The sequence below is a fragment of the Nyctibius grandis genome, chromosome 19, assembly GCF_013368605.1.
Source record: "Nyctibius grandis isolate bNycGra1 chromosome 19, bNycGra1.pri, whole genome shotgun sequence".
NCBI lineage: Eukaryota > Metazoa > Chordata > Aves > Nyctibiiformes > Nyctibiidae > Nyctibius > Nyctibius grandis.
In genome coordinates this window covers 638188-665759 of record NC_090676.1, presented here as the reverse complement: position 1 = coordinate 665759, position 27572 = coordinate 638188, and the positions used below count along the sequence as shown (strand labels likewise).

Below are 27572 nucleotides of genomic sequence, written 5' to 3'. Positions count from 1 at the left end.
CTCCTTGCCTAGCTGGAACGCAGAAATGTCAGGAACAACATGTCACAGGGTCACAGCGAGCTGCGCCGTCTTTCTGTGTGGCTTTCCCACGTCGCTGGCATGCACCGCTCGGCAGGGATGCCGGTGGCCAGCCCGGTTGGGATGCCCATGGCCAGCCCGGCAGCTGCCAGCGTGTTTCTGCCCATGGGGTGACGCCTGAAATATTCCCCTGATGGAAGCAGTGCCCTTTGGTGAGGCGGCCCAGCTCCAGGGGTGCTCGGCTGCCCCCAAGCCCCTCGCAGCCCCCCAGCACTCCTTGCCCTGGGGATTGAGATCAGAGGAGCGGGGCTGACGGGGCCGTGGGGTGGTGGCTCCTGCAGAGGGGTGCCCGGGGGGTTGAGCGGCCGTGTCTGGTTTGTGTTGCAGCTGTGTCCAGTAGTCGATATCGTCGTCAACATCGTGAACATCCAGCTCCTGGGCACTGTCAACGGTGCGTTTCCCGGGGAGGGTGAGGAGTCGCTTCCCCGCGGTGGGCAGCACCCGTTCCCACATCCAGTCCCTGAGCGTGTCGGGGAGGAGCTGCGCTTCCCAGGGCTGATACTGAACCTCGAACTCGCCCCTGAGCAGTCCAAGGGAGCTGCTCGCACCTTGGTCCTCCTCACATCACCCTTGGATTTAGCTTGTTATCTCTGGTGCTCCTCTGGGGCTGTACAGTAAAGGCGGGTGCTGCAAAGCCGAGTTTGGGGATGTTTGGCCCGTTTTGGGGAGCAGCCAGCGTCCACAGAAGGGACTACTTGGGACCTGGGTGTGGGGTCTGGCTGGGGGCCTGCGGGGTCAGGGCAGGAGTTTGTGGTGTTGCTTGTTTTTTGATGCTGTAACGGTGTTTTTTCTCCGGGAAGAGGTGATCCCCGTCGGCACAGCGGGAACGATTCACTACCGCCTGGCCAGCCTCCCCTTCACCTCTGGCTTGTTCCTTGGCTTGGATTTAGATGTAAGTGGGCGCTGGGTGACGGGGACCTGCTGAGCGTGCCTGGGGCGCGGTGGCTCAGCCCGCTCACCCCATCCTGTGGGAGCAGCTGTCTCCTTCCAGCACGATCACACGGCGGAGCAGGGCTAACGACTCCTGCTGGAAATGCTGCCGGAATATTTATTATCCACATCCCCACTAAGTGCCTGTGTGCACTTTTCTTCAAGCCCTCTTTTGCTCTGTTTGCAAACTGTAGCGTCGGGGCTGGCTCCTGCCCGGCTGGGCACTGGAGGAGGAGGGCAGGGCTGGCTGGCACTGCTGCCTGGCAGCACCTTCACCGCTCGCTTGCCCTTGGAGTGAAATCTCCAGGATGAACTGAAGTGGGTTGTGATTAGGACACGGTGTGTTGTTAGCTCGGGCGGCCTCAGTTGCACACTCTGCCCTTTATCAGCTCCTCTTGTCCATTAAATAAAGCTCGGAGGCCGGTGCTTCCCCGAAGCTGCTGCGAGAGGAGGGCTCTTTCAGCTGGCACAGACCCGCACTCTCCATCCCGGGGGTCTGGGATGCCTCGTGGCTCTGCAGGGCAGGTTTGACGTCCGTGTCCTCTCCCTTTGCAGGGTGTGGTGAAGCAGGTGGGCGGCAGCATCATCCCCCACGACTCGTCCCCCTCCGCTTTGCCTCCGCTGCTGGACAAGCTTCTCGTCTTGGGGCTGCGCCAGAGCTTTGTCAACGCGGCGCTGTGCCTCCTGGTCCAGATCCCGGAGCAGACCTTCACCTGCACGCCAGACATCGTGAGTGTGGCAGCGCCTGCGTGTCGCGGTGGTGGCCGGGACATGCCAGCCTGACCGCATCTCTGCTCGGGAGCTGTGCGGGGCAGCCACGGCGTGCCGGGGCCCTGCGGATGCTCCATCCCCAGCGCTGCCTCCTCGCTGCCCTGCTCAGAAAGCTGTGCTAGCCCATGGGCTGTCTTGGCTCTGTGTGGGCCCCCCAGGGCTGGGTGAAGCCAGCTGTGCACTGGTTGTGCCCTGGGCTCCTGGAGGGCTGTAATCTGTTTCCAGGAGTCTGCAAAATGTCACTGAGAAAAGCAGATTCACACATGCGCTGCAGTTCTCCAGGCGTGTGCGTTTTCTGTACCTCCCATCCGTACTCCCACTGGGGAATGTGAGGGCTCTGCACACTGACAGATGCTGAGAGCCTCGGGGTGACGTCTCCTCCCGCTGCTGGTTGCTCTCACTGGGATCCCCCCGGCAGCTGGGGAGCGATGGGGAGGGCTGAGGGCTCGGGGTTCTGCCGTAACGTAGGTCTGTGTGTGGCTGAGCTGCCCGGGGCTTCCTGGGGACAGGGGGTGAATGAGGGCTCGGGACTGGCCCCAGGAGCGTGAGCAGGGACACAGTGGGAGGGGGGTGGCCCCGGCCGGACGGGTGTTGCTGGCACCATCCCGAGCGCTCACCGGGGCTGCGTGGGCTTTTGTTCCAACAGTTCTCCGGTGCCACCCGCCTGCAAGAAGCCATCATGGCCCTCGTCCCTGCTGAGGTGAGTGACGTTCGCTGGTGAGGGGTTTGTGTAAACCTCGCCAGGCCCGAGGCCAGCCAAGTGATTCACCTGGACGTGCCGGCGTGCTGCTGCCAAAGGTCTCTGGTGTTCTGCTGCCCTCCCCTTGGCCATGCTGAGCCATGCTGAGCCGTGCCAGCACAGCCCGAGGCTGCCCTGCTGCCCGATGGCTGATGGGAGCAGGTGAAGGGACCCGAGGTTTGTGCCCAGCCCTGCGCAGCCCCAGCTCCGTGTGCCGTGGGCTGTAGCCAGCCTGCTCCTGCTCCCTGGGCAGGGGAGTGCCTTCGCTGGCAGCCGTTGCCAGAGGGAGCTGAGGATGGCTGCTGGCATCTCCCCCTTCCTGGGCACCCCCATACAGCCCCAGCCCCCTCGTTCCACATCTGCTGCCTCAGCCACTCACTGCCCGCAGCAAGGAGTGCCGACCCGCGCTGCCAGACCTATTTGCTCTGTAAATTTGGCTTTTTCAAGGTCTGTGTGACCTTGGGGGAGGCCCTATGGGGTTATGGGGCTGCGAGAGTCCCCCAGAGCACTGCCCATCCCCTGCCTGGCCAGTGTGTGGGGTGCGGGTGGCCACCTCGTGCGTCCCCGGTTCCCACAGTGCTCTGCCTGCCGCGGGACCCGTCCTCTGAGCATTAAGCTGACGTTAGCTGGGAACCCGCTCATCCTCTTGGAAGAAAACAAAGCCACCGTCGAGCTGTTGGTCATCATTCAGGTGTTCGTTAGGCGTTTAGATGGATCCATCCTCAACCTCGTGCTGCTCAAGGCCGTAAGTGTGGCTGTAAAGACCTCGGGCTGGCAGCTGGCATGGGGACATCTCCACGGGCTGATCCTCTCCCTGTCTGCTTGCAGGACCTCAGCCTGAACGCCCACGTGTCGATTGCTGGAGGCAGACTGGTGCTGGGCTTGTCGCTGGGCAGGTAGGCTGGCCCCGCCGCGCTGGGCTGCTTGGGGCAAAGCCTGCTGCTCCCCCGAGACAGCCCCGGCTCCCTGGCTGTGCCGGGACACTCCGGCTGCCCCGGGGCTCGGCGCGCAGGGTCGGTTTGCTGGGGAGCAGTGGCCAGAAGAAGGGCTGCAGTTCATCAGGGACGCTCCGAGTGCTGTCACAGCGTGTCCCTCGGTGACACGGAGCTGCCGGAGCCACGGCCGAAGGGACGGGAGCGTGGCACAAAGGGCAGTGCCCCAGCCAGGCAGTGCTGCCCTCGGCCTGTGACATTCTCTGCCTTGCGATGGTGGCTCCAGAGCCACCAAACTGAGATGGTTTTTGGTGTAAAGCAGATGTTTCATTTCCTGAGTCTGAGAATCGCGTCCGGGGCTGATGGCACGCGGCGGGCAGGTATCGCTGACCTCCAGGAGATGTTACAGCAGGGGGAAAGTTTTAGGAGGCTGGAGGAAAAGTCTGTGACAGTTTTAGAACAAGGAGAACTGAGGTGACCTGCCTCAGGCTGTCAGCTCAGCTTTGATCCTGGGCGGTGGTTCGAATGTCTGGTATTGGACACGGGTGATAAAGGAGTGAGGGGAAGTGCTGTCGTTAATGCCAGTCAAGGTGTGATTAAGGATGGGAAAGCATTTCTTACAGCGTGAGGGTGAGGATTTCAAGCCATTTAGCTTGTCAAAGAGCTAGATTTAGAAGCAACATTGGCATAGCTCGTATGCAGCAATACAGAGAATAAAAATGCATCAAAGGGCTTTTAATTCAATAGACAAAGATATAACAAGATTCAATAGAAGCAGAAAAGAGAAATTCAAAGTGGAAATAAAGCGTGTGTTTCAGCTCTGGAGATAGTTGGGTGATTGCAATGATAGATTAGGAGCTGGAGCAAACTCTCCAGAGCTCGTGCTCTGTAAATCCAGACAAGGCTTTTCCTAGGAGCTCTGCTCTTGGCTAACCAGGAGCTGGCTCCTTTCCTAAGGTGAATCACGGGAGAGGGAAGGGGAGGCCAGAGCTAGTGTGTGCCCTGTTGCAGTGCTGCTGCACTTACAAGCAAATAAAAATTAGGTGAAGCTTTTCCTTTCCTGTTTTCTATCCTCTTGCAAGTGTGGCAGCACAGCAATCCCTTGGTGGACACCCCAGCGATGCCTCGCCCATGCCCACGGGCTGCCCCGGGAGGCGCAGGGCTCTCGCGACAGGGATCTGCGAGCTCTGGCCGGTGCCCTGGTGTCTGACGTGCTGTTTGCTTTCCTCTCCTGCAGCATTTCCTTCTCCTTGGAGTCTTCCGATGTTGGCATCAGTAACGTGAGTCTCTCGGGGCAGCCCAGGCTTTGCGAGCGGGATGCGCGGTCGCCGTGTGATGCTGGAGCGTGTCCTGGCCGGGATGGATCACATCTGCTGGGGCTCTTAGTTGTTGGCTGCTCTGCTTTGTAGGTTGTAGCAATTCTTCTTTTGCTGCTTTTATTTTTTTCCTGCCTTTTCTAACAATGCCAATGTGAAGCTTGAAGCCTGTTTGTTTGCTCACCCCTGCTTGGGCAAAGCTTACACGGAGCTCTGGCAGGAGTTTTACCTGGTAGAAAGATTCCCAAAGGAAGGATCAAATAGAAATCGGGGAAGAAAAGCAGATTTGCTTTGAAGAAAAGAGGGACTGTGTGGTGTTTGCTGTGTCGGTGGGAGGTGACCTCCCATCCCAGGACAGGCTGTGTCCCGGCTGCGGCGCGGGGCCGTGCGTGCCGCTGGCATGTGCCCGGCAGCGCCGTTCACGCGCTTCTCCCTTCTCCCCTTCAGATCTCCAGCCTGAAGCCGCTCTGCAGCAACCTGCTGGTGGAACTGTTAGTGCCCCGCATCAACGGTGAGGTGCCCGGGGCGGCGGTGACACCGGGAGTGCCGTGCCTGGGGGAGAGGGGGGTGTGTGCATGGGGCTGGAGCGGCTGAAGGTCTGCAGTCCCCATCGTGAGGCTGTAGTTAAAAGTCCCAACTTTATTCTTACGCCACCCACCGCAGCGTCAGCCCTAAGGGCCCTGGCAGAGCCGTGCGTGGGGGCTGCAGCCCGTGCCCCCCAGCAGCTCTGCTCCCTTTGCCCTCCCCAGAGCAGCTTTGTCGTGGGGCAGGAGCCAGGCTCACCCCTCGGCGCTGTGTGAGGACCTGTCTGTCCCCTGCAGGTGCCCTGAACATTGGGATCCCTCTGCCAAACGTGCTGAACATCCCCTTAGTAAACGTGGATGTGCGGATATTAGCGGTAAGTGTCTGCAAAGGCTGTTTCCTCCTGCGAGGCACCGGTGCAGGTCGCTGGGGCTGTTCCCAGCAGCTGGCTCCTGCCAGCGGTGGCTTAGAGCCGTCGATGTTAAGCCCTGGACGGCTGGAAAGGGCTGCTCTGTCTGACCTCCTCCGGGTCAGAAGCTGCTGAGCCCTCCGTGCCCATCAGTGCTATCAAACCGGGTGGGCAATGAGCAGCCTCGAACCCCTCTGGGGCAGGTCCCAGCGGCTGCCTGTCCTTTCTGGGGAGCTCTGGGACAGCAGCTCTGAGGTGGGTGCAGGGGTCTGTCGAGTGGCACCGTTCAAAGGGTGTTGGATGGCACTGAATCCCAGCCCTGTGCCCCCTGGAGATGTCCCGGAGGAGCTGGGATGTTCTCCGGCGCTTCCCGAAGGACACCGTGCCCTCGTTGCTGCCGTGAGGATTCTTGCAAGAGGCTTTTCTGTTCGCTGTGTGTTGGTTACAACCTGTCCTGAACCCGCATCCGTCGAAGCTGGGAAATAACACAGCTGTGTCGCTCCTTGTGCTTCCCCAGGGCCTGCTGGTGATCCTGGTGTGACCACGGAGGGGTCTTCCTGGGCAGAGGAAGAGGAGGAAAGACCAGCGAGGATGGAGCATCGAGACCGGCGTTATCTGCTTTGCTTTTCCAAACTTGATTCAAGATTCTTGCTAACAGTTAAGACACTTTAAAGTTAATTGGCTCGTGCAAGTACTGAGATATTTGCATAAGCCAAAACCTGATAGGCAGCTCTGCAGAAATATTTATTTGGAGGAATTGGCACGATTTGGGGGTCACAGTTACAGCAGCTGCGTGTGATGCTGCAGTGGAATTGTTAAATTTGTTCTGAGGGAAAGTTGTTCTTGATGTAACGGCAAAGGGAACTGGTTGCATGTGGCTTTGTAAGGGGATGTCACCACCCACGTTCAGAAGGGTCTGAAGTGCTGTAATAAAGATTCCTACTGTCCTAGTGCTTGGAACGAGGTTCTGGTTTCTGGTGCTTCTCAGGGAGAGCATCTGTCCTGCCTCCTGCTGTGGGGTCTGGTGTGACAATGGTCCACGTCTGCTTGGGCTGGTGTAACGTCAGCTGGTCGCTGTATGTCCCAGGGAAAAGAATTCAGGTGGTTTTGATTTTGGAAAAACAAGTGATTCTAGGTAAAAAATAAATAAATCTGAGGTCTTAAACGGCCCCTCAACCCCCTGTTTTTCCCCGCACTGGACATTGTGACTAGTGTGGTGTTTATTGCTGGTGTCCCCAAAGCTGGCGGCGGTACGTCACTGCTGTGCCCGGTGGCAAACCTGGTGCCACGCACCATCATCCCATGGGCTGGCGTGTCCTGTGTCACAGCAGGAGGGGTTTGGGGGGGTTGAAGTACGTGGTAATGCTGCAGGACTGGTGTTCCAGCGAGTCTGAACGGCTCCTGCGGTTCCCAGCCCCGTGCAGGCTGATGGGGCCGTGGGACCGTGCTGCTGGTGACACGGACCGTGCCCTGTCCCCGGGCAGAAACGTGTGGGGCTGGGAGTGGGGCGGGCGGCGCCGTGACCCCAGCCCCACGCTGGAGCCGTGCGGTAAAGCCTCCAGCCAGAATATCCACTGGCAAACAAACACATCTTTTTAATGCTGTAGCTTATTCCTTCTGGGAAACTGCTTTAGGATATATTAGTGAAAGAATAACGATCGCAGCTCTACCAGGAAACTTTTCTCAGGAGCAGTTCCCGCTGTTGCCAACTTCAGGCATTAAAACCATTAGTCAGGTCTCCAAGCCGGGCGTATGAACCTTCAGGGTTTTTTACTCCTTATGATAAATCAACTCGGCTTGTCTCGTTTGCTTTCCTGCTTCTGAGCCGCTGAAATACGAGGTTTGGAAGCGCTTTTCAGCAGCTCCAGAGGTAGGAAGAGCGTTCGGCCGTAACGTTCCCATAGTAACACGAGGGATGGAGGAAAGGCAGCTGAAAGCTCTCGCGTTGGTAGGGGCCGTGGCGTTGTGCAGCTGAGGCACGGGGCTGCTTTGCACTCTTAGAAATTAGTGGAATTTTCCTGCTCCCTTAATTAAATGTAAGGTCTGGACATCTGTACCGGTTCTTAGCAAGACAGAATTCATCTGTCTTTAGGTACAAAGCGTTGAGGGGAAAAAAGTCAATAGTCATACCAGAAAATGCCGTATGAAAGAGAAATGTTTAATTAAAGTGTGGAGCATCGTTACAATCCATCCTCTGGGCAACAAACACACCAAGGGCAGGGCTGGAAGAGAAAGCCGCTAGTGCGATGCTGTTGTTATCCTAAACCTGAGCAAGGGTTGTTTTAGTAGGGTGAGAAAGAAGATTTCCGATGTCCAAGCAGTGACAGAACACAAAGCATTTCAGAGTCAACAGAACAATCCTGCTGCTGTTCTACTCCGGACACCAGCCGTCAGCGCGTGCTGCTCCGCTCGCCGCTGCTCGCCCGGAGCTCGAGGTCGCAGGGGACCAAGACGTAGTCCTGGGTAAGGGGAGGAAGGAGGGCTGAGCCGGGGGCCCGGGGGGCTCCTGCCAGCCAGGACGGGGCTGTGGCAGGGCAGCGGCCCCTCCAGCACAGCTATTGCTGGTGCCAGTGGGGCTGGAGAGGAACTGAGCCTATTTGAAGTGGTGAAACTTGGTTCTGCGGGTTAACAGGGCTGGAGGAGCCAGCTCTGATTTATTCTGGAGGCAGGAGGTGAGCCTTGCTCCCGGGTTCCCTTTAAATCAAGCCCAGCAGGGAGCAATTGAGATGTCTTATTTCTTACCTCGTGAATGATGACGTTGACGCCGGTGTAGGTGAAGCTGGAGATGTGGGGCAGGGGCACGCCTTCGCTCAGGACCACTAGGGAAATAAAGAGGGCAAGTTGCCGTCTGGGTGCTGCCTTGGTCCTTGTGGGGCAGCACCGCTGCAGGACTCCCGGCTCCTCACCGTTCATCTGAGCCGGCACCTCCGCACGGATCGTGGGCAGGAGAAGCTCCTCCAGCGCGGCAGCCTGCCGAGGGGAGAGCCACAGTCAGCTCCTGGCGTGCCCCTGGGGCAGGGACCAGCAGGAGAGGGGTCCTGGTGCTAGTTGGACCTCTCCTGACCCTGCACGGACCTGCTGCTCCCTTCCGCAGGGTGCAGCGAGCACCCACAGTATTTTCTTGCCAATAATGGCTCGGGGCAGCCCGAGCTGGCTGGGGCTGAGGGGGACCAGGCTGCTGCATTCAGCAGGTCACAGCAGCGTGGCACAGCGAGGGGACGTGCCCACGCTCAGTCACTTGGGGGGTGCGCGGCTGGGGGTACCTACCGGCACGGGACCCACGTCGGAGGCGGCCAGGCTGAGCTCAGTGTCCCTGGAAAACAAAGAGCTGCACAGGAGCTGCTTGTGAAAAGCTGTAACAGGCAGTGAGTTTGTGTTTCCCCAGGCAGCTCAGGGCCACGCCGGCAGCGAACGTGGGGCCTGGGCACATCCGAGCGGGCGCTGGAGCCTGGCTGGCCCCCGGCCACGGCAGCGAGGGCTTGGGGGGGTTTTGGCCCCCAGGACCTGGGATGAACAGCTTCCACGGGGCCCTGCTGGGGTGAGGGCTGGGGTGCGGGATGCTGCGGGGCTGGAGTGTGGGACGAGGAGCTGCCGTGGCTGGAGCTGCCGTGGCTGGGCACGCCGGAGCCCCCCCAGCTGCAGCCGTGTTTGGGGATGGGGCAGTCAAGCGTGTGCTTTCCCCAGCAGCGGTGCCGGCGCCGTGGCAGGAGCAGGCAGAGGCGGTCAGGGTTGGCGTGTGCCGGGCTCCTACGTACGCCCGTGCTGAACGTGGGCGGTGGAAGGTGCGGGTCCCACTCTTCTCCCTAACCGCGCTACCGGGGTCTCACCGTTTCTCTCAGGACGGAGCTACCTCTGCAGTGCCCAACCCATAAAAGCTGAGAACCCCCCGGCCCGTCCCGTGTCCCTGCTATGCCTGGGACGTGTCCCCTTCGAGGGCTCGGGGCGTAGCTGGGTTCATTACTCTATCGCTGCCGTGGAGATCATCATCCTTGTGTCGGCGACGCTCAGGAGGAGCCCTGCAGCCATGTCCTGCAAGGGGAGAAGAGGGGCCGGGGTCGGAGCGAGCAAACGGTCCCGCTTCACCTCGGAATAGTGGGGTGTGATGGTCTTTAAGGTCCCTTCCAACCCAAACTGCTCTATGATTCTTTGATTGCCTCTGTGCAGCTCGGGCGTGCTCACAGGGCACGCTCCCCACGCTCCTCACCCTCACAGGGCACACTCACCACGTTCACGCTCAGGAAGCTCTGGAAAGCCGGCAATCCTGCCCCGACGTGGACTGTGAGGAAGAGCTTCATGGCTGCCTTGCCTTCCTCCAGCACCACCCGCGACGAGCTCCTGAACACGGCTTGCAGCACCACTGGTAGGTCCTCCGGGAAGAGGGAGCCCATCTGCCGAGGGAGGGGGGTTATTTCTGGGCACGGCGGCCCCGTCCCTGCCCCAGCTGGGGCCGTGCCTCTCGGGGCAACGGCAACGAACCTGAGGGATCTTCCGTGCCACGGTGGCGGTGGTCAGCGGGCTCTGAAAGACAAAGCACAGCTTGTGGGGCTGCTGCCGTGGGGCTGGTGCCCAGCACGGCCATGTGAGGATGCACACAGGAGCCTTCCTGCATGCCAGCACGTGCTGGGAGCCGCATCCTGGTTGCTCTTCACAGCAAACTCTCCATGTGTTATTAGACCAGCCATATTTTCGGGAGCCCCGGGGGCAAGGGGCTGTGACTCCCACGGGCACTCAGAGACACGCTCTCATTTCTCTGCGGCTCCTCCAAGCCCTCCGTGGGGCAGGGCTGTCCCTCCAAGTGCGTATTTTCGCCTCCTCCTCGCTCTACTCACCGGGATGGTCATGTTGAAGGCTCCAGACATTTCCAGGGCGAAGAGGAGCCTGGCGTAGAAGTGCTCAGAGAAAGCCAGGGTGAGGTGGGAAGGGCTGGAGCTCGCCAGCTCGGGCACGCTGAACGGCACGGGGCTGACTGGCAGCGGGATTGGCATCCCCGCCACCTGGAAAGTCGTCTGCAGGGACACGGGCAAGGAGGAGAGGAGTTGGAGGTGTCTCAGGGTACATAGCGCTGGGAGGAGGCAGCTCTCCCAAAGCCCAGAGCTGGGCTGGGGGTGCTGGGAGGCGAGGACTTACCTGCAAGGACACGGTGATGCCCTGCTCGGAGAACACGGGGGCGGCGAGGGGCAGGTACTGGAGCTGGCAGCTCGGCGTGATGGGGAACGGAGCTGCAAACCCAGGGGTGCTCAGGACGGGGGGGGCAGCAGGGGCGGCAGGTTGGGGCCGGGAAGCGTCTGGGTTTCCCGAGTATAGAGGCAGGGAAAGAGCTGGGCGGGGGAGCGGGTGCCCGGGGAGGTGGCAGCGGCTGCAGGGTGGGAGCCTGTCCCTCCTCGGGACCTGCTCCAAAACAAGCCCCGAAGCCCTTAGTCCGTAACGAGCCCCAAAGCCAACCCCTCACCTGTCAGAGACATCAGCTGCTCGTTTGGCAAAAGCAGCAATTTGGAGACTTCCAGGCAGATCTATGGGATAAAGAACAAAAAGAGGTGGGGGGTGCACACGGGGGGCTGCCGGCACCGGGCGTCCCCGAACGCCTCCCGTGTGGGTGTCCCCATGGGCCGTCTGCACGGCAGCAGGGGCCAGGGGACAGCAGCGTTCGGTGGCCACGGGGCTGCTGGGGAGACTTAAAGTGCTCTAACCCTCACAGAACTTACAACTTCGTCTTCTCCCATCTCACGCCTTTACAGACTTTATCGTACCTTGTTGACGTTAATCTCCTTGTCTGTGTCTGAGCTGGAGGACTCGCTGGAGGAAAACAACAGAACAGAAGTTAGGCGAGAACCAGCTCAGCTAAGGGTAGGTGAGAGTTTTCTATCTGGCCCAAAAGGCATCCAGAGACTGTTACCATCATTTTCTATCATTTACTAACCTATGACTGTAAATCAGAACCCTAAAACACTGCAGAATTGCCATTGGGCTTGCCTTAAAAATGTTCCTGCTACACTGCTTTAAAAGATCTGCCCCTTTATGAGGGAATGAAACTCTTAAAATGGGGGAAAGCGACCCTGCAAGCAGAGCAAAGTTCTGCTTCTTCTCCCATGAAGATAAAGGTTTTGTGTTAACCATTGTGAGCTTTCAGGGCAGGGAGCAGATCTCAGTCCTATCACCTTCCTGCCAGAAGTGCTCGTGCCTCAGTTTCTCCTTTTGCCCCGTTACCCCGATCCCACAACCAGGAGCAGCGCGGGGCCGACCTGGCCATCTCCTCGGTGCTCTGCGTCTCCTCCGCGGTGGTCTTGCAGGAGGAGGTCACCAGCTCCAGGTTCCCTTCGGGGCTCATTTCCACGTGGAGGTCAGCCAGGATGGACAACCTCAGCGCCTGGGTGCTGGAGCTGTGTGGAGGGGAGAGGTGGGTGCTGGAGCATGGGGGCTGCTCGCCCCAGCCCCCTGCTCCCACAGGCAGGCGGCGGGTGCTGGATGCGTCCCCCAACCCCGCGGCCCCGGCACTCACGGCGCGGACGTGACGCCGAGGTCCACGTCGATGCTGAGCCGCAGCCCGGCGTGGGGGATGAGCGACAGGGTCAGCTCCGAGACTTGGACGGAGTTAATTTGGTTCCTGCAGGAGCAGAAGTGAAGGTGGCAGGAGCCAGGACAGGCTGATGTGCGATCCTCGGCTGCTCTCAGTGGGCAAACCCCCCCCCAGCCCATGAGCCCCGAGGGTGGCACTGGGGCTGCTGCCCTCAGACCCCAAGGGAGGAGCCAGGAGCTGGTTTCCAAACCACTCTGGCAAGCAGCTGTGTTGAGCTCTGGGAGGGTTTTTGCCCACACTGGCCTTTTGTGGGGGTATTTGGAGGGTTCCAGCGGAGCCCGGGCAGGGCAGAGCCACGCACTCACCCGCTGGGCTTCGGGGAGCCCAGGAACAGGCCCGGGGCCGTCGGGGCCAGCAGGTCCTGCCTGAGGACTGTCTCCGCGTGTGACTTGGAAACTTCAGCAACTGTGAAACAGGGCAGATGTTTTGTGAGCCTCGAGCCTGCGGTCGGATGCGCAGAGATGGACAGAAACGCGTCCAGGGGACACGCTGCCATCCCTCGCTAACCCCCGTCACCAGCTAGAGAAAGGGGGTGAGGAAAGTGAGCTGGTTAATGGGGTGTTTGGGATTTCACCACTAGATTGAAGGATGCTGCTGCTCCCCCCTCCCTGCAGGGTCCGGACTTACGGTAGCTCAGTCCCGCTGGGGTGAGGATGCCCCCGCAGTCGGGTGACCCAGCGGTGTGAGCGGGGACCAGGAGGCTCAGGAGGATGCTCAGGGCGAGGAGCTTTACCATGCTGGTACCTGGAGGAGGAGGAGGGCACCGGCAGCAGCCCAGTCAGAGCGGCACGGGGCCACCAAGGCACGGAGCCACCGAGCCGTGGGTTTGTGGTCCTGAGCTACTCAGCCCTGCGCAGTAACAGCTCCCAGGTGGGGCCTGGGGATTTAAAAGCACTAACAGGGCTCAGCCCTGAAAACCCCCTGCAAGGCTGTGAGCTGGAGCGGTGCTCGCGGCGGTACCGTGCCTGCTGGAGGGCGTCTGGTGGCCCACAACTGGGATAGAACTGGTGAATAAACAGGAGGTGCAAGTAGTTGAGGAACAAAGTTATGGAGGAGGCTAAAATAAAATACAAGGTGAAAGTGTTGTCTGCCTCTGAAAAACAATTGGGACTCGTTTATATTGTTTGTAACGCTCTTAGAATATTAAGAAAACGAGTAACTCAGAAAGTTTAACCTGCAGAGAACGTATATACTCATATCAGTCTTTGCAGCAAGTGGACTTCTGGTGAGAGCTGACCCGTACAGAGACCCACCGTCAGCACAAGCGCTGCCTGTGTCAAGGTACCCGTTTGCAAACGCATCCTTACCTTCCCTGGCCGCTCTGCCCATCCTTCTGCCTCAGCCCGTGTCTCGCCGTGGCCACACCGAGGGTTTGTGCTGGCTTTATATATCTTCAGCCCAAGGCTGATGGGGTAGGAATTGGCAAGGAGGGATGGAGACCAGGACATTGGGTGGACACTTTGTTTTATATCCCGTATTTATTGTTTCCCTGGATAACTGATTACATTGGCCGCTGACTTGGCGAGGTGAAGTATTGAGCAGCTGGTGCTGGGGCAGCTTGCCTTCGTCGTGGTGTCACTGGGGAGCACAAAGAAAGGTCTCAGGGTGGAGGGTGCCAAGAAATCATTGTTCGAAAGTGAACATGGGTTTCTTTGCTCTGCAGCCATGCTTTCTTCCGAGCACCACAGGGACAGCCACCGCTGTGTTCACCCCAGCGAGAAGCTGCTGTGGTTTGTGTTGCTGTCCCAGCTGGGTGGCCCGGACCAGAAGTGGTGAGACCTGCGTGTGTCGCGCTGAAGGAGGTCTTCACAGCTCACCAAGGATGCCCTCCATTTCCATCAGGCCCGGGTAAGTCTGTTGAAGGCAACAGGAGTATTTCTGTTGGGCTCAGTGTGTTTTAGAGCAGACAGAAGATCAATTTTTTAAAAAATATCTCCTCTAAGCTCTGGAATGGCCCACGTGCAATAATTCCTTCCTGTCTTTAACTCCTTCCCAGTCAAAAGCCCCTGGCAATATTTATTACAACTGGTAGAAAAAATGGTGGGTGACATCCACCCTCTTTGATAACGTTTCTACAAGCAGTGAAAGCGTTCATGGAAGGGGGTCATAGTCCCTCTCCTTCCTGTGCTCGGGGTCCATCGTGTTCTCCTGGCTTCCTTTTGGCCTGGAGGACAGAGCGTGGACTACCTGCAGATGCCGTGTAGGCACAGCCTCTGTGGTCTCACCCAGCTCTACTTTGTGCTCCGTGTCCTGACTCTTCCCCCCCGCTGATGTTTGTGATTCCGACTTTGAGGCATGACCGTTCTCCCAGTGAGGGTTGAGTTGCCCATTTTGGTCCGAATCCCTTGGCAATGGGCTCAGGTGTTCGGTGCTTGTTGAAACACCTGCTGCCCGGGGAGGAACCATTGTCCTTTGTGCACGGGCGAAGTGAGTTATTGGGCGCTGGCTCCAGGTGCATCTCGACACGCTCAAAGCCTTTGGCTCTCACCAGCACTGTGCTGCTTTCCTGCTCAGCTGGCACAGAAATGCCAAGAAAAGCCGAGTTTCAGCCACGTGTGCGTTTCCATTGGAGGCATCTGGATAGAGGGAATCTATCAAGGGAATATGAGGATACACGTTGAGAGGGAATATGAAGATACACGTCCAGGAGCCCACCGAGGGCGAGCAGGATTTACACTCCACGCTGATGCATGCAGCCCGTTTAGAGGCAAGAAATGTCTTCAGGAAAGTAAATCCATTGGGAAGGTTGTAACCTGCAGGCGAGTCCCCTGGGGCCACGGGAGGCCTTTCGTGGCATCTGACATCGGTGGGGACATGCCACAACTTGGAAATGTCTCTGAGAAATGAGTCTTTGCTGTGTTTTAGAGCAGTGGTTGGAAATTGGCCCCTGCTATACCTTGTTCCAGCGCAGGTAACACCAGCAGCTCCTCCCGAAGCCGTGCTGGAGATTTATCTCTGCAGCGTTATTATCATTTACAGCCATGCAAAGGTCTGAGGAGAAGCTGCCGGGATGAGATGGCACCGTGGTGCTTAGATGTGGATTTTCTCCTCCTGAAGAGCTGTTCTGGACATGATGATCCCTGTGGAGGCTTAATTAGATGTCAGCTTAGAGCATAATGACTGATCAGGTTACTAGCACAAAGGTGTCTTTCTGGCATGATGGGTTCCTCATCAGGAGCTATCTATAAATCTTACACTCCTGTTAGATAAGATGTAAATCTCCCTGCCTGGGCTTAGCAGAGAGACACCGAGTACATCACTGGGAGGGAGGTAATGACAGATTAAACCTTGTGACATGTTTTATAAAGAAATGAAGAGAAGAAATAAATTACTTGGTGCTGCAGGATCCCACTAGGGTCACCTCCCAGCACCAGATCCTGCTGCATGGGGTACCCGGGAGGGGACGGGTGAGGACAGCGTGGTGGCTCCACGAACCTTTGGGGGAGCGAGAGCCGCTCGTCCCAAGAGTCACAGTTATGTGGGTGTCTCCAAAAGCAGAATTCACCATCACATGTCTTGGGTTTCTCCTCGCCCCTACTTCAGTCTGTACCATGTAATTAAACAGATCAGGTTCTTCTCTTCTGGACTTGACGTCCAAGTCTCCGTTGGATCTTCCTGGGTGTTGAGCAACAGCGCTGGCTTCAGCCTGCCAGGAGCACGTACCTGAGGCTCAAGGGTTTACCTGGCCTTCAAATTTATTAGTGAAATTATTTGTGTTGGCGGGTGTCAGAAACCCTCGGGATTAGGGTTACATCGCCGTAATTACCCAGCCCTTTCGTTCGGTCAGTTTTTCCTCTTCCTCAGTCAGGGTTTATTTACAGGCTCTTTCTTGCCTCTCTCCAGGAGATCAGTGCGAAGCTCGGACAGCCTCTGGGGACTCTCTGCTGGAGAAGAACCGGGTGAGGTGACAGCAGGGCCCTTTGCTGCAGGAGTCCCCATCACGGTGAGGTGCAGCAGCTCACGTCACTTCCCTCCGGTGCAAGCGAGAAGTGTGAGGCCAAGCTGGAGCAGCCCTGGGGAGCTGTGTCCATCCATAACCCATGGAGAGGCTCATCTCGCCTCGTGCCACGGCCAACAGCCATGAGCTCTCCTGGGGCCAGGGCTTGGGGTGGCCCTGAGACCCAGCGGGGCAGCTCCAGGCCCTTCTCTGTGGTGGGTTTTAGGCATCATGAGCAGCTCTGGTGCTCGTGGAGGAGGACAGCTTAGTGCTCTGCTTGGATACTGGCCATGGGGCAGGTGATGCAGGACGCAGACACGTCCTGATGGGGCTGCTCTGGGGTGTTCACACCAGAATTTTGGGGAGTGATTCTTGTCTCCAGGCTGTGTTTTGGCCAGTGTAATTCTGCCGGACTTGCACGGAGCCCTGCTCGCTTTCCCCTCGCACGAGTGCAGTGTTCAGCCCCTCATGTGTGGTTTGGGACCATCTCCAGCTCATTGTCTCTTTCTCTCTGTTGAAGCCCCCACGCTCCTGTGACCTTCTGGAGCTCTGTGAGCAGCTGTTCTGGATCAGAAGATGTCAGGGGCTTGGTGCGTTTTGTTCCTGGGTGGCTGGCTGGTGTGGTCGGGAGGAGCTGGTGGCCCCGGAGCTGTCATCAGGATCGATCTTGGGACGATTGACTGGGGTAAGCGCTCACCACGTTGGTGGACGTGAGTCTGTCTGTCCATGCAGACACACGGGCAGGAGCCACTTCCCTGCAGCCCACACGTCCCACGCAGGACGCTGCCAGCAGGACCCCACAGCTGTGACACCCCGACGCGGGCACGTGGGTTGTCTCCCTGGTGTGCGGCGCATTAGGGTGGGAACCTGAAAACGTGCCCCGTGTCTCATGTCTGAAACCTCCGTGTGCCCATGGAGCTCCAGCCGGTACCCAGGGACGGCAAAGGTCACTGGTGACCTGAATGTGCAGCATGTGAAGTGTCCTGGTGGTGCCCGTGTGTGTCGGGGTGGGATGATGTTTTACAGGGTATGATGGAGGGGGCTGAGCCCCCCCACCCTCAGCATCCTCCTCCCTGGGGATTCGGTGCTGAACTCCCCGCCTGGTGCCTGTCTTCCAGCGGTCTCCGCTGCTCTCAACGAGAGTGATGTTCTGCAGAAAGTGGCAGGGGAAGCCACGAAAAAAAAGCCGAACGCCAAAGCCTTCAAAGGCTTCTCGGGGTGAGTGGTGATGAGCAGCCCCGTGCTGCGAGCCGGAGCCTGGGAGCGAGCGCGTCGGAGCAGGAGGGTGGGGAGTGTCAGCCCGAGGCAGGAGCGAGTTGCTCCCGCTAACAAGCGTGGTGGTAAAGCCGGTGATTTTCTGCGTGGTTGTGTCTACAAATACACGGAGAAACGATAACTTAGAGGCAACAAAGCGCGTCGGCTCCTGCTCCAGCCGCTGCGGCGGCTCTGCGGCCCCGGTGGGGTGATGTCCTGAGGAACCCCAGAACTCCCGGGGGTCAGGGCTGCCCCCCGCACCCTGCAGATCCATTCTGGGTGGCAGCATGGAGAAAAAAACATATTTTTTTTTTCGCAAATTAAACTGTGCAATCTTTTTGTTGGGAAGGAGAATGTTTGTAGATGTAAAAGTGGTTTTAGATGGAAAGTTTAAACAAGAAGTGGAAGAACAGGGATGGTGATGGCGATATCAGCGATGGGTGAGTTTGGCGTGAGAAGCCCGACCTGGCTGCTCCTTCCCAGCTCTTTTTCTCTGTTTTTTTCCCCACAGGCTAAAAGTGAAAGATCTCCGTCCCCCGGTGATATCGCTGTCCCTCTCACCGGGCTCGGGGCTCTTCATGGCCGTGTTAGTCCGAATAACCATCGCTGGGAAAAGGTGAGCGGGAGGCGGTGCCGGGGGGTCTGGGGGGGCTTCGCCCCGCTGTGACCGAGCTTTGCTCCGAGCAGCTTCATCGGAGGGACCATGGAAATGGCTCTGGCCGCAAACCTGACGGCCAGCAGCCGGCTGGGGCAGGACCCCGCGGGCAGCCCCCGGCTCAGCCCCACGAGCTGCCACGTCGCTCTGGTCAGCGTCAAAACCAACCTCCCCAGCAGGTGAGTCCCGCGGGCAGCACCGCGACCTGCCCACACCGGTGATTCCTAGGAGGGGGTTAACAGCATCGTTACATCCTTCACCCTCCGGGTGCGGGTTTCTATGGAGCACAAATACTTTTCACTGTTCATTTTTTCCACTGAGGAAACAAAAATATTTCATGGCCAATCTAGGCCAGCTCTAGCTGTTATTCCGTGCCACGTTCATTTTTGGCATCAGTCCCCATTTAATCACTGTGCTCCTGGGAGGTCAGAGCTGCTTCTGGGCACAGAAACCTTCAGCTTTGTTTCAAGCCAGAAGATGGCATTCTTGAGAAAAGGGTTGTGAAGAGAGAAAGCATCTTTTGTTAGACATTAAGGATATTTTGGCTTAACCCACACCAGATGGGTTTCCTTAGCACTTGACTTTCTTGCCTTTGGATCTGTAAGTCACTATTGCTGTGTGCGTGACGGCCGTGCCCGCTGACGTGCTGTCTCTGCCCAGCATGCTGCCCAAGGTCATGAGCAAGTTTCTGGACAGCACCCTTCAGAAAGTGCTGCCGGGTCTGGTAAGTCCGGTCCTCCTCCCACCCTTGTTTCCCGGAGATCATCTCCCCCTACTCCTCCCCCTCCCCCTCCTCCTCCTCCGTTTAAGCCAGGTTTACTCCAGAATAACCTAATTCAGCCAGGGACAGAGAAAACTGAGGCAAGCCTTTGTCTGGGTAATTAATAGCAGAGGGTCCCAGTGCTTCAGGGTGGGAACTGCGCCAGTCTGGCAGCCATGGAGCTCTACTCCCACCAGAAGCCTCCATACAAGGTTTTCTCACACCTTTCTTCTCGCCCTACAGCTGTGCCCAGCCGTGGATGCAGTGCTCAACCTTGTGAATGCGAAATTCACCACCATGACTGGTGAGTTGACACCCATCCCTCCATCCCACCATCCATCCCTCCCTCCCAGCCATCTCCTTCCCTTCCCCTGGCAAGGGGGAAAGCACAGATCTATCACCGAGGACAGACAGTCTCTGAGCCCTGACTAGGACCAGGTGGGGACAAACCCTGACGGGGGCCACACGAATATCCCACCCCCTCCTCAGTGCAGGGTCAGGAGAGCCTGGCACTGCAGAGGCTGCAGGGAGGCAGGAGCCCACTGGAGCTGTAAATGACACGTGGCACGGGTGAGCCGGCACGTGGCACTGGTGAACCAGCAGTCTGGCACTGGTGAGGGCTCTCCCTGTGGCACAGACCCTGCACCTTCTGGTGAAGCATCCCACTTTGCTTCCACACAGCCGAGATGCCCCTTGGGACTGCTGGGACCCTCCAGTATGCTCTGCTGGCCCCCCCAGTGACGAGTGACGCTTTCATAGAGCTGGGTTTGAAGGTGGGTGCTGCTGCTTGGTGCCAGGGCTCGGAGCAGTGACGTTCCTGACACCCCTTTGCTCGGAGGCATTGTCCCTCCCAGCCTGGGGCAGTGGGCGTGGGGAGGGCTGCAGACGTGCTGGGGGCATTATATCACCTTACCCCCTCCTCGGCTTATCACTTTCTATGGAGTTTATTGCTCCATTTCTTGGAGGCTACAGAGCAAAGCACCCGGTACCTTGTACCAGTTCCACACGCAAGTCCTGGACATGGGCCTGGACGAGCTTGCTGACACGACTCTTCTCACTGCTCCTTTCAGACCGTTCTCCACCGGGAGGGGAAGGAGGTTGGCCTTCTCACAGCCCAGCCAGCTCTTGCTCCTCTGCCACCAAAGAGGGATGCTGCCACCCAGCTCATCCTGTCTGCAGACTTCTTGAGCGCTGCGCTCTCTGTCCTGCAGGCGTCCGTCAACCCGGAGATCAGCAACACCACGGTGGGTGATTCGGGCTTGAGGTTTTCCTGAAGAGGCCACTAAAGAAATCTACGCTCAATTTCAAGGCAGATCCATGCGCTGTCTGTGCCTCTTCCCTTCCCCTTGTTAAGCTCCCCCCCCACCAAGTGACTTCATTAAGTCCCTGCCCTGTGACACTTTCTCAACAGGTTCTTGGGCTTCCCTTGCTGGTGACCACGACGCTTGGAGCCCTCATCCCCGAGGTGGGGACTGTGCTTGATCCAACTGGCCCGTGGGTCACCTTAGGCTCCTTATGGCAGCAGATAAGGCTGCTCTCCATCCACAAAGTCATGCTGAGAACCTTTTCCCAGAGGTCAAGCTGGTGCTGTATTTATTTTATTAGTAAAACTTTTATTAATAAGATTATTTAAGGGACATACTATTGGGCAGTGCGGACCAGCTTGACTGACTCCCACTGACTTCGGTGAATGCCACCGATGCTCAGCACCCAAATGACAATCCCCAGAGCAGTGAACTGGGAAGGAAAGGGAATGTCACCCCTTTGCTTTGACTCTCCACAGATCTCCACGGTGCTGCCTCCATCGCAGCTGCTGGTGATCGAAATGCGAGAAGCCAAAGCCCCGGTGGTGACCATAACCCCGGAGCAAAGCTTCGTGCAGCTCTTCAGCACGGCCGAGTTTTGGGTTTCCCCTTCAGACTCTGCTCCCGAGTCCCTCTTTGTCCTGGACGTTGTGAGTTGAAGCACTTTGCAGTTGGCGAGGGCTGAGCGCGGTCGCCCCCACCCCGAGCCCACCCCGACACCGGAGCGGGAGATACGGGACAGTGGGCAGGGACGTCTGTGCCGGGGGTCCCGCGGGGCTGGAGCGGGTGTGGGGGTACTGGGACCCTCTCCTTTCCCCCTTGCAGCACAGCGACCTGGAGGTGCAGTTTGCTGTGGCAGAAGAGGGGCTGCGGCTCTGCCTCGCGCTGCAGAGGTAACGTGGCTGCTGGCCCCAGTGCCACCCCGGAAGGCCCCTGGTTGGAGGGCAGCTGGTGACCCACGGGGAAGGTTGCTGGGGACCCAGGTCTGGGCGAGGAGTTGGCTGGGGGAGGCAGGGCAGCTTGTCCGGGGGCTGCGGGAGGCGAATGACGCCGTGCCGTCCCTCTCCCTGCAGCCTGTCCCGGGTGGCCTTGGCTTCCTCCTCCCTCGGGACGTTTGACGTGAGTTGGGGGGTTTGTGCCGTGCACGGGGCTGGGGTTGCTGGTGTGAATCTCTGTGCTGGTGGTTTGTGTGATGCTGTACCAGGAATTCGCCCCCTGGAGCCCCGTCCCGCTGCTTTCGTTATCAGTAACAGATTTGTTAAAAAAAAAACCAAAAGAAACCCAAAGTGAATGCTGAGGATTGGAATGATAGTTAAAGGAATAACAAAGGACAAATCAGGTGTCCCTGTTTGCTCCTGGGGGAGGTGGTGTGTGCTGGGTGTTCGTCTTCCTCATCTCCCTCTAATCCTGGTGCGGGGCAGGGATGCGCGGGAGGGCGAGTGCTGGCAACCCCTGTGCTGCAGCAGGGCTTTGGGATGCAGGGAGGGCACCTGGGTGCCTGGCACCGACATGGGGCGGGGAACAGCCCCAGCTGGGGCAGTTTTCATGGAAATTTAGAATTTCTCAAAAGTTTCCTTTCTGCTTGCGGGACCTTTGCAGTTTTCCTGCGGTGGGAGCAGGCGCTGGATGGATCGATGGGGTGAGCCTGGGGGGGCTGCTGGTGTGCAAGGCGATGGGCAGTTTATGCCCCTTCCCTGTGTTTCAGGAGCTGCTGCTGGAAGGAGCTTTGGCAGATGTTCTTCGTGTGGCTTACGTGCCGTCGATGAACAGTAAGCACGGCTACGGCTTCGGCTGAGGATTCACTGTCTGCACTGGGGAATAGTTCTCATTTCTTTTCCTATAGACTGTTGTTATCTTTTTTTTGTTTGGAATTGGCCTTGCCTAGCTGACCTTGGTGCTTTCCCTGCCCTCCAGGCTGTGAGCGACCCTGCCAGGAAAATCGCGGTGGGGTTTGCAGTGGGAGCTGGAGGAGGGCAGTGCCTCCTGGTCGGGGCTCGGGCATGCAGGAGGGCTCTGCCCACGCAGAGCAGATCCACTGCAAAGGACACGGGCTTCTCCTCTGAAGCCTCTTTGAACATTGTTCCTGTCCTCAAAAATCAAAACCACTTGCCGTGAACAACTGGGAAGGGTTTTCATGAGCTCTTTGCCTTTCTGAAGTCTCAAAAAAATCGACACATCCCTCTTTACTGTGCCTGAAAACAGCCAAAGTGTCAGTAAAAAACCCCCACCCTGGAACAGCAATTTATCTGTTTAAAGTACACCCAAAGCAGAGATTTTGTCCAGGCTAAATACAGACACAGGAATTCCAGCCCTGCCAGTTTTCCTTCCGAGCACCCCCAAACCCCTTGCCAGCCCTCGGGCAGGCAGGGAGGTGCCAGAGGTGCCGGCAGCGTGTCTGACAGCGGGTCCCCTCGTTGCAGGGGTGCTGCGCGGAGGGGTGCCCCTGCCTGACCTGCTGGGCATCGCCTACGGACGGGCCAGCGTCAGCGGGGCCGAGGTGGGTGCTGAGGGGTGGCTCGCGTGGGGCTTCGGCTGTGTCATCCCTGGGGTTAGAGCTGTTGGTCTGTCACAGCTCAGCACCGAAGCAACCCCTAAATCCTGCCCGTGTGCTTGTTCTTTTTAACTCTGCAGAACGCCCTGGTGCTGGGCGTGCCCGTTGCGGAGCCCTGAGGTGTGTGGGGGGGTACGGCTGCACCCGCCGCTGCTGCGGGGACCCACGGGAACGGGCGGGACGGGGAGCAGCGAGGGCGCTGGGCTTCCTGGGGCGCTTCCTCCTCTCCCCTTCGCTTTTCAATAGTTCGACTCCACAAACTGAAATAAAAGCACCCCATCACCCCGCGACTGCTGTGCGTTTCGTGGAGCCACGCTGGGCACGGCGGGGCTGAGGTCGTGCTCCTGGAAAGGGCTGGTCCCGAAATAAATCGTGTTTGCAATAGAGAGAGCGCGTGCATCGGCGTGCGGTGGGCAGCAGCGTGGGGGCAGGAAGGGGACCCCCCCATGCCCGGGGTGCCTGCGCTGCGAGGGGAGCATGGGGGAGTCGTGTGGGGACTAGGGCTTCTCAGGATGGGTTAGAGACGGGCTGTCAGACATCTCCCCGTGTTCTTTAACCTTTCAGGAGTGCCTGGCGTCGTGGTTTGTCGGCTGCGTTGCAGATATTGATCCCGAGCGTGTAGTTCACTGATTGCTGGATAATTACCTGTCATTAGTAAGTCAATAAACAGCTTCGATCCGGATTTCATCGAGCTGACGTGATCCGAACATTTTTTTCCTGGTGACAGGTAGCTGGCGCAGAGTTCAGGGTATCTTTGAACAGATCATTGTGTTTTTAAGAGATGGTTCCCAAGACATCCTCGCTGGAGGCAGGCTCGCAGAGCTCCATTTGTTTTCTCGCGAGCGCTGCCAGACCCAGCAGCATTTGTTCTGCAGCGTGTGTAAGGGATTGTCCTCCTCAGGAGTCCTAAGCAGTGAGGGAACAGCTGTAAAACCAGCTCCCTGTGAGGACTGGGGTTTATGGTGCCTTCTCTCTTCACTTCACTGCAAACGTTGTCAATGCCAAGCACCTTTTTTTAAGAGATTTTTCCCTTTTTGTTCTCGCATTGGCTGATGAACAATCGACCGGTTTGAGTCTGAATTAAGAAGAACAAAAAATGAATCAAAATATCCGTATGCAGCCTTCCTGGGGGAAATCCAGGCTGGAAATTCAGGGCGCGTCTAAATGATATTTCATGAAACACTTAGTGCAGCTCCACACGTGATTATCATGTAACTGGTGCTTGATGCCCAGGGCACTGGGTGGAGGCGCAGCCTTCGGGCATGTGCAGGCACCAGCATCGTCCCCCAGCACTGTACAGGGACCCCACAGCTCTGATCCCCCAGCAGCAGGGCATGCACCAGTCTCTCACAGCTAATGGTCCCAGAGGAACGACAGAGCAACCCCCGACTGCCCCGGCCCGGGGGTCCCCGCAGAGACGGTTTCCTCGGGCAGAAGGGCCCCGTCGGGACGATGCCACCAACGGGAGAGCCGAGCAGAACCGCCTCGGTTCTCAACCAGGGCTAAAGCATCTCACTTTGCCCTGGCCAGAGCCTGCTGCCCCCTCACTCAAGTCAAGATCTCTGACGCTTTGGGGGGGGTCTGTCCCTCTCACTGCCTCAGGTTCCAGGCGATCCGAGCACCAAAGCAGCGCCTGTTCACACCAGTCCCGTTCTTCTCCCTTTGGCCAAGCCCCTTCTGGTTCACTCTGCGTTTCTGTCCTCACACGGTGATTTGGCTCCGTGTTCTCAGGGCTTTGAATGTTGCTTTAGCGAGACCTGGACCTCACGATGTCATTCTCTTTATGGGAATCTGCTTCGGTTTATCCAAAATATTTAGTTGTCAGAGCCCTCTGCGCTCCGCAGCGGGCAGCGAGGGGCCAAGTTACCGTCACGCCCGACAGTATTTACTGTGTGCTGACCATTATCAGGTCTGTCTTTATGGTAATCTGGGTTTCATAGAGTGATTGTCCAAAGCACAAAGTGATTCAGGAGGGATGATAACATAATACCACCTTGTTAACACCCTTTTCCACCTTATCAAATGTCATGATCTAGCCGTGACAGCAAGGCTTTGTGCTCCCAAGGTGTCCGGCTGATCGGGTTGCAAGAAGAGTGACAACTCCTTAAGTACTTTGGCACCTTTGCTGTCCCTCCCTTGGCCTTTAGCTAGGTTATTTTTTTAAAGCCGGCATTAATGTTTGACAAAAGCTGGCTAATCTACTGGAAATACTTATTTCCAAGTTTGCAGAAAGTATTAACCCAAAGCAAGCATTTTTCTGGACTGTTATTCTTCAGAGCTGGGGAGCAACACGTCCACCTCTGTCGTTAATCAGAGGAGTGAATAGTTCATCCTTGGCTGCTGCGTCCCCCCATCCATCTCTGGTCTGTGGCCCGCAGAGGAGGGTTTTCTTTCTCCTGCCCCAAAGAGCTGCTGCTCTGGTGCAGCTCGAGGCAGCAGCTCCGTGTATCCCTGCGGTGCCGGTGGTCGGGGCCAGGATGGGGTGAAAGGGAGAAAGCCAGCGTGGCTGTAGGTGCATGTGACATTGGCTCAGCAGGAATTCTTGCTCCTTTTCTCCTGCCTGTAGCAGTAAATGAGCCATGATAGACCAGGTGGGACACAATTTTTCAGCATGAAAAAGCCTGGCCAGAAACCCCTGAGGGCAGAACTGCAATGGGAGGCAGAAGACCCTGGGCAGTTGCAGCACGTCTGTTGCACGGGATGGTGTGGCAGGGAGGCCACTGCTCTTGGTATGCCCACAAGAGGGATCAACAACCCCTCCAGGAATTCAAAATGATGCAGAGCCGACAAGCTCTAGCCTGGGAGCTCCTTGGCTTCGTGGTCAATGGCATCACCTCTCAATGGTATCACCCCATGGCAGTGTGTCCCACCTCCAGCCCTCTGGAGTGCTCCGAGGCAGAGGTGGTGGACCTGGCAATAATGCCATGCTGGTTAGGCTAGTGCAGCATTTCCGAATCAGATGGTGTCTCTCTGAAGAGTCTGTCAGCTCAGGGTCTCCGTACAGCCGTGACACCCACCCGATACACCTTATCACGGTGTCACTGTCCCTTCAACCCAATACCTCCTTCTCCTCAATTATCAAATGGATTATGAGCCATTCAGGTCACTGCACAGGCGCTGTTGGCTTTGATAGACATTGTCTGTAGGCAAGTCGGGATGGGAACGCTGGGCATGTCCTGCTGGCCTGGACAGTGAATACCCGGCTCTGTTCCTGTCTCCACGGTCTGTCTTTACACTGAGAAAGGTGCTGCCTGGTCCTTCATTTATCACCCGTAACGTGTGGCACATCCCCACCGCATGGGCTCGCTGCGAGGGTCAAGTGCTCGGTGCTGCAGCACTGAGAGCTGTAGAACAGCAAGGAGTGGCCAGCAGTTTGATGCATTTTTCAGTCAAAACCTCAACTTTATTTGGGGAAAAAAAAAAGTCCTTTATGAGGACATGACTCTTCAGCCGTGTCTGCATCTGGACACCAGACCAAGCCCCAAAGGCTGATGTGCTAAACCAGGCAGCGGTGTGCGGACTGGCAACCCATGGGTCGTTGCTCAATGATTTACCTAACAACATCTCCAGGGAAATATTTGCGGTGGAAGTCACCAGAAACCATACATTGTTTGTTTTGCTCCCCACCAATAATTCTGGATGTCCTCGGTGACAGCGCTTGCCTCTCTCCTGCTGTAAAGCTCTATAAATGGGCCGCTCGAGGCAGGTCATCTTCAGCAGACGGGGACGTTGGCTCGAGAGACCTTCACGCTCAAGGGCTTGGTCAGGTAAGAGCAAACTTATTCCTCACAGAGTGTGCTCGTGGCTTCTGCTTCTGCAGACCTGAATGAAGAATCCTTCATGTCCGTTGAGGCGCACTGGCTCTACAACAAAAGATGTCATTCTTGCCTCCTGCCTGCCTGAATTATGCTCCGACAAGTACAACGTGCGGCGGCTTTCACTCTGTGTTTAAGAGCAGACACGTGTGTTGATTGTGTTTGCAGTCCTTGAAGAAGAAAGGGTATTTCACGGTTTTCATAAACAATTATCACTTAAATGATTTTTGGTATAACTCTGTTATCTAAGATAGCTTTTTACCTGAGGTGGATTAGACCACTCACGCTTGTTTTGATCCCTTTTTGATGTGCTATTTACATTTAAATAGATTTGGAGCAATGAAGTTCATTATGGTTCTTTAAAAAAAAAAATCTATTTCAAGCTGAAGGTCCTGCAGAAATATTTCAATGACACTGAAACTTTAAAAATTATTTTCTCTTTCTTACAATTCTAGCAGAAGGTGCTTTTATGCAGAGGGAAGCCTCAGATGTTTGGTGTTTGTGTGGAGATCAGGACAGTCAAACACGGAGATGCTCTCCTCACTAGATACACTGGTGCTTTTGTCCTCTGTAGATGCCGTTGCTTTTCTTTCCATGACTACAGACAATCGTGTCAGAAAGGTCCCGTTTCCCCGTCACGCGGGACACAGGCTCTTCATTCTGGGAGCAATTCCCACCCAGAGCAGATGCGCCAGATCAGTCACCAACCTGCTCAGTGGCACGCAGGGGTTAAAGCAGGAACAGCCACTTGCTTTTCCCTCGGCTGCTGTGAGTCTTTGGAGCGACTGTTGTTGAAGTTCTGGTTCCTCCTGCAGGAAAGTGCCCTCAGGAGTGTTACGGTGCCCACCAGAGTGGTGAGGAGGTGGGAGAGGTGCCAGCAGCTTCCTCTCTGACTTTGTCCTCCCTGACAGGCATTCCTCCTTTTCCTTTCCTCCATCCTCCTCTTTCCTCCCTCCGCTGGCTTGTGCTCGCTGTCCCAGCACTGCACTGAGGGCAATCACTCTCCACAGTTACCAGGAATGAAG

General features: G+C 57.3%; 3 protein-coding genes across 3 annotated transcripts in view; 2 read left to right on the top strand and 1 right to left on the bottom strand.

The window, feature by feature from the left end:
• LOC137672156 (BPI fold-containing family B member 4-like) overlaps nt 1-6577 on the top strand; it is a 36308-nt gene extending 29731 nt beyond the window's left edge. Inside the window, exons 14-23 of the mRNA XM_068416190.1 lie at nt 406-469; nt 879-970; nt 1564-1737; nt 2426-2479; nt 3096-3263; nt 3347-3414; nt 4688-4730; nt 5214-5277; nt 5588-5664; nt 6215-6577. Coding sequence (XP_068272291.1) covers nt 406-469; nt 879-970; nt 1564-1737; nt 2426-2479; nt 3096-3263; nt 3347-3414; nt 4688-4730; nt 5214-5277; nt 5588-5664; nt 6215-6238 — 828 coding nt within the window. The 3' untranslated portion in view covers nt 6239-6577. The remainder of the gene's footprint in view (nt 1-405; nt 470-878; nt 971-1563; nt 1738-2425; nt 2480-3095; nt 3264-3346; nt 3415-4687; nt 4731-5213; nt 5278-5587; nt 5665-6214) is intronic.
• Nucleotides 6578-8087: 1510 nt separating this feature from the next.
• Nucleotides 8088-13007, bottom strand: LOC137672323 (protein TENP-like). Its single transcript, XM_068416471.1, has 15 exons — nt 12899-13007; nt 12577-12676; nt 12194-12298; nt 11937-12074; nt 11445-11490; nt 11147-11207; nt 10825-10916; nt 10527-10703; nt 10174-10215; nt 9921-10085; nt 9659-9726; nt 8965-9010; nt 8604-8667; nt 8440-8516; nt 8088-8156 (listed from the first exon to the last, which is right to left on the bottom strand). The coding sequence occupies exons 1-15, from the start codon at nt 13005-13007 to the stop codon at nt 8088-8090; spliced, it is 1359 nt and encodes a 452-aa protein (XP_068272572.1).
• A 3777-nt stretch (nt 13008-16784) lies between these two features.
• Nucleotides 16785-22851, top strand: BPIFB6 (BPI fold containing family B member 6). The gene is made up of 15 exons (XM_068416470.1): nt 16785-16893; nt 17327-17426; nt 17974-18078; nt 18150-18296; nt 18778-18841; nt 19121-19181; nt 19559-19650; nt 19948-20121; nt 20289-20342; nt 20661-20831; nt 21007-21074; nt 21255-21300; nt 21887-21950; nt 22602-22678; nt 22813-22851. The coding sequence occupies exons 1-15, from the start codon at nt 16785-16787 to the stop codon at nt 22849-22851; spliced, it is 1371 nt and encodes a 456-aa protein (XP_068272571.1).
• Nucleotides 22852-27572: the final 4721 nt, after the last annotated feature.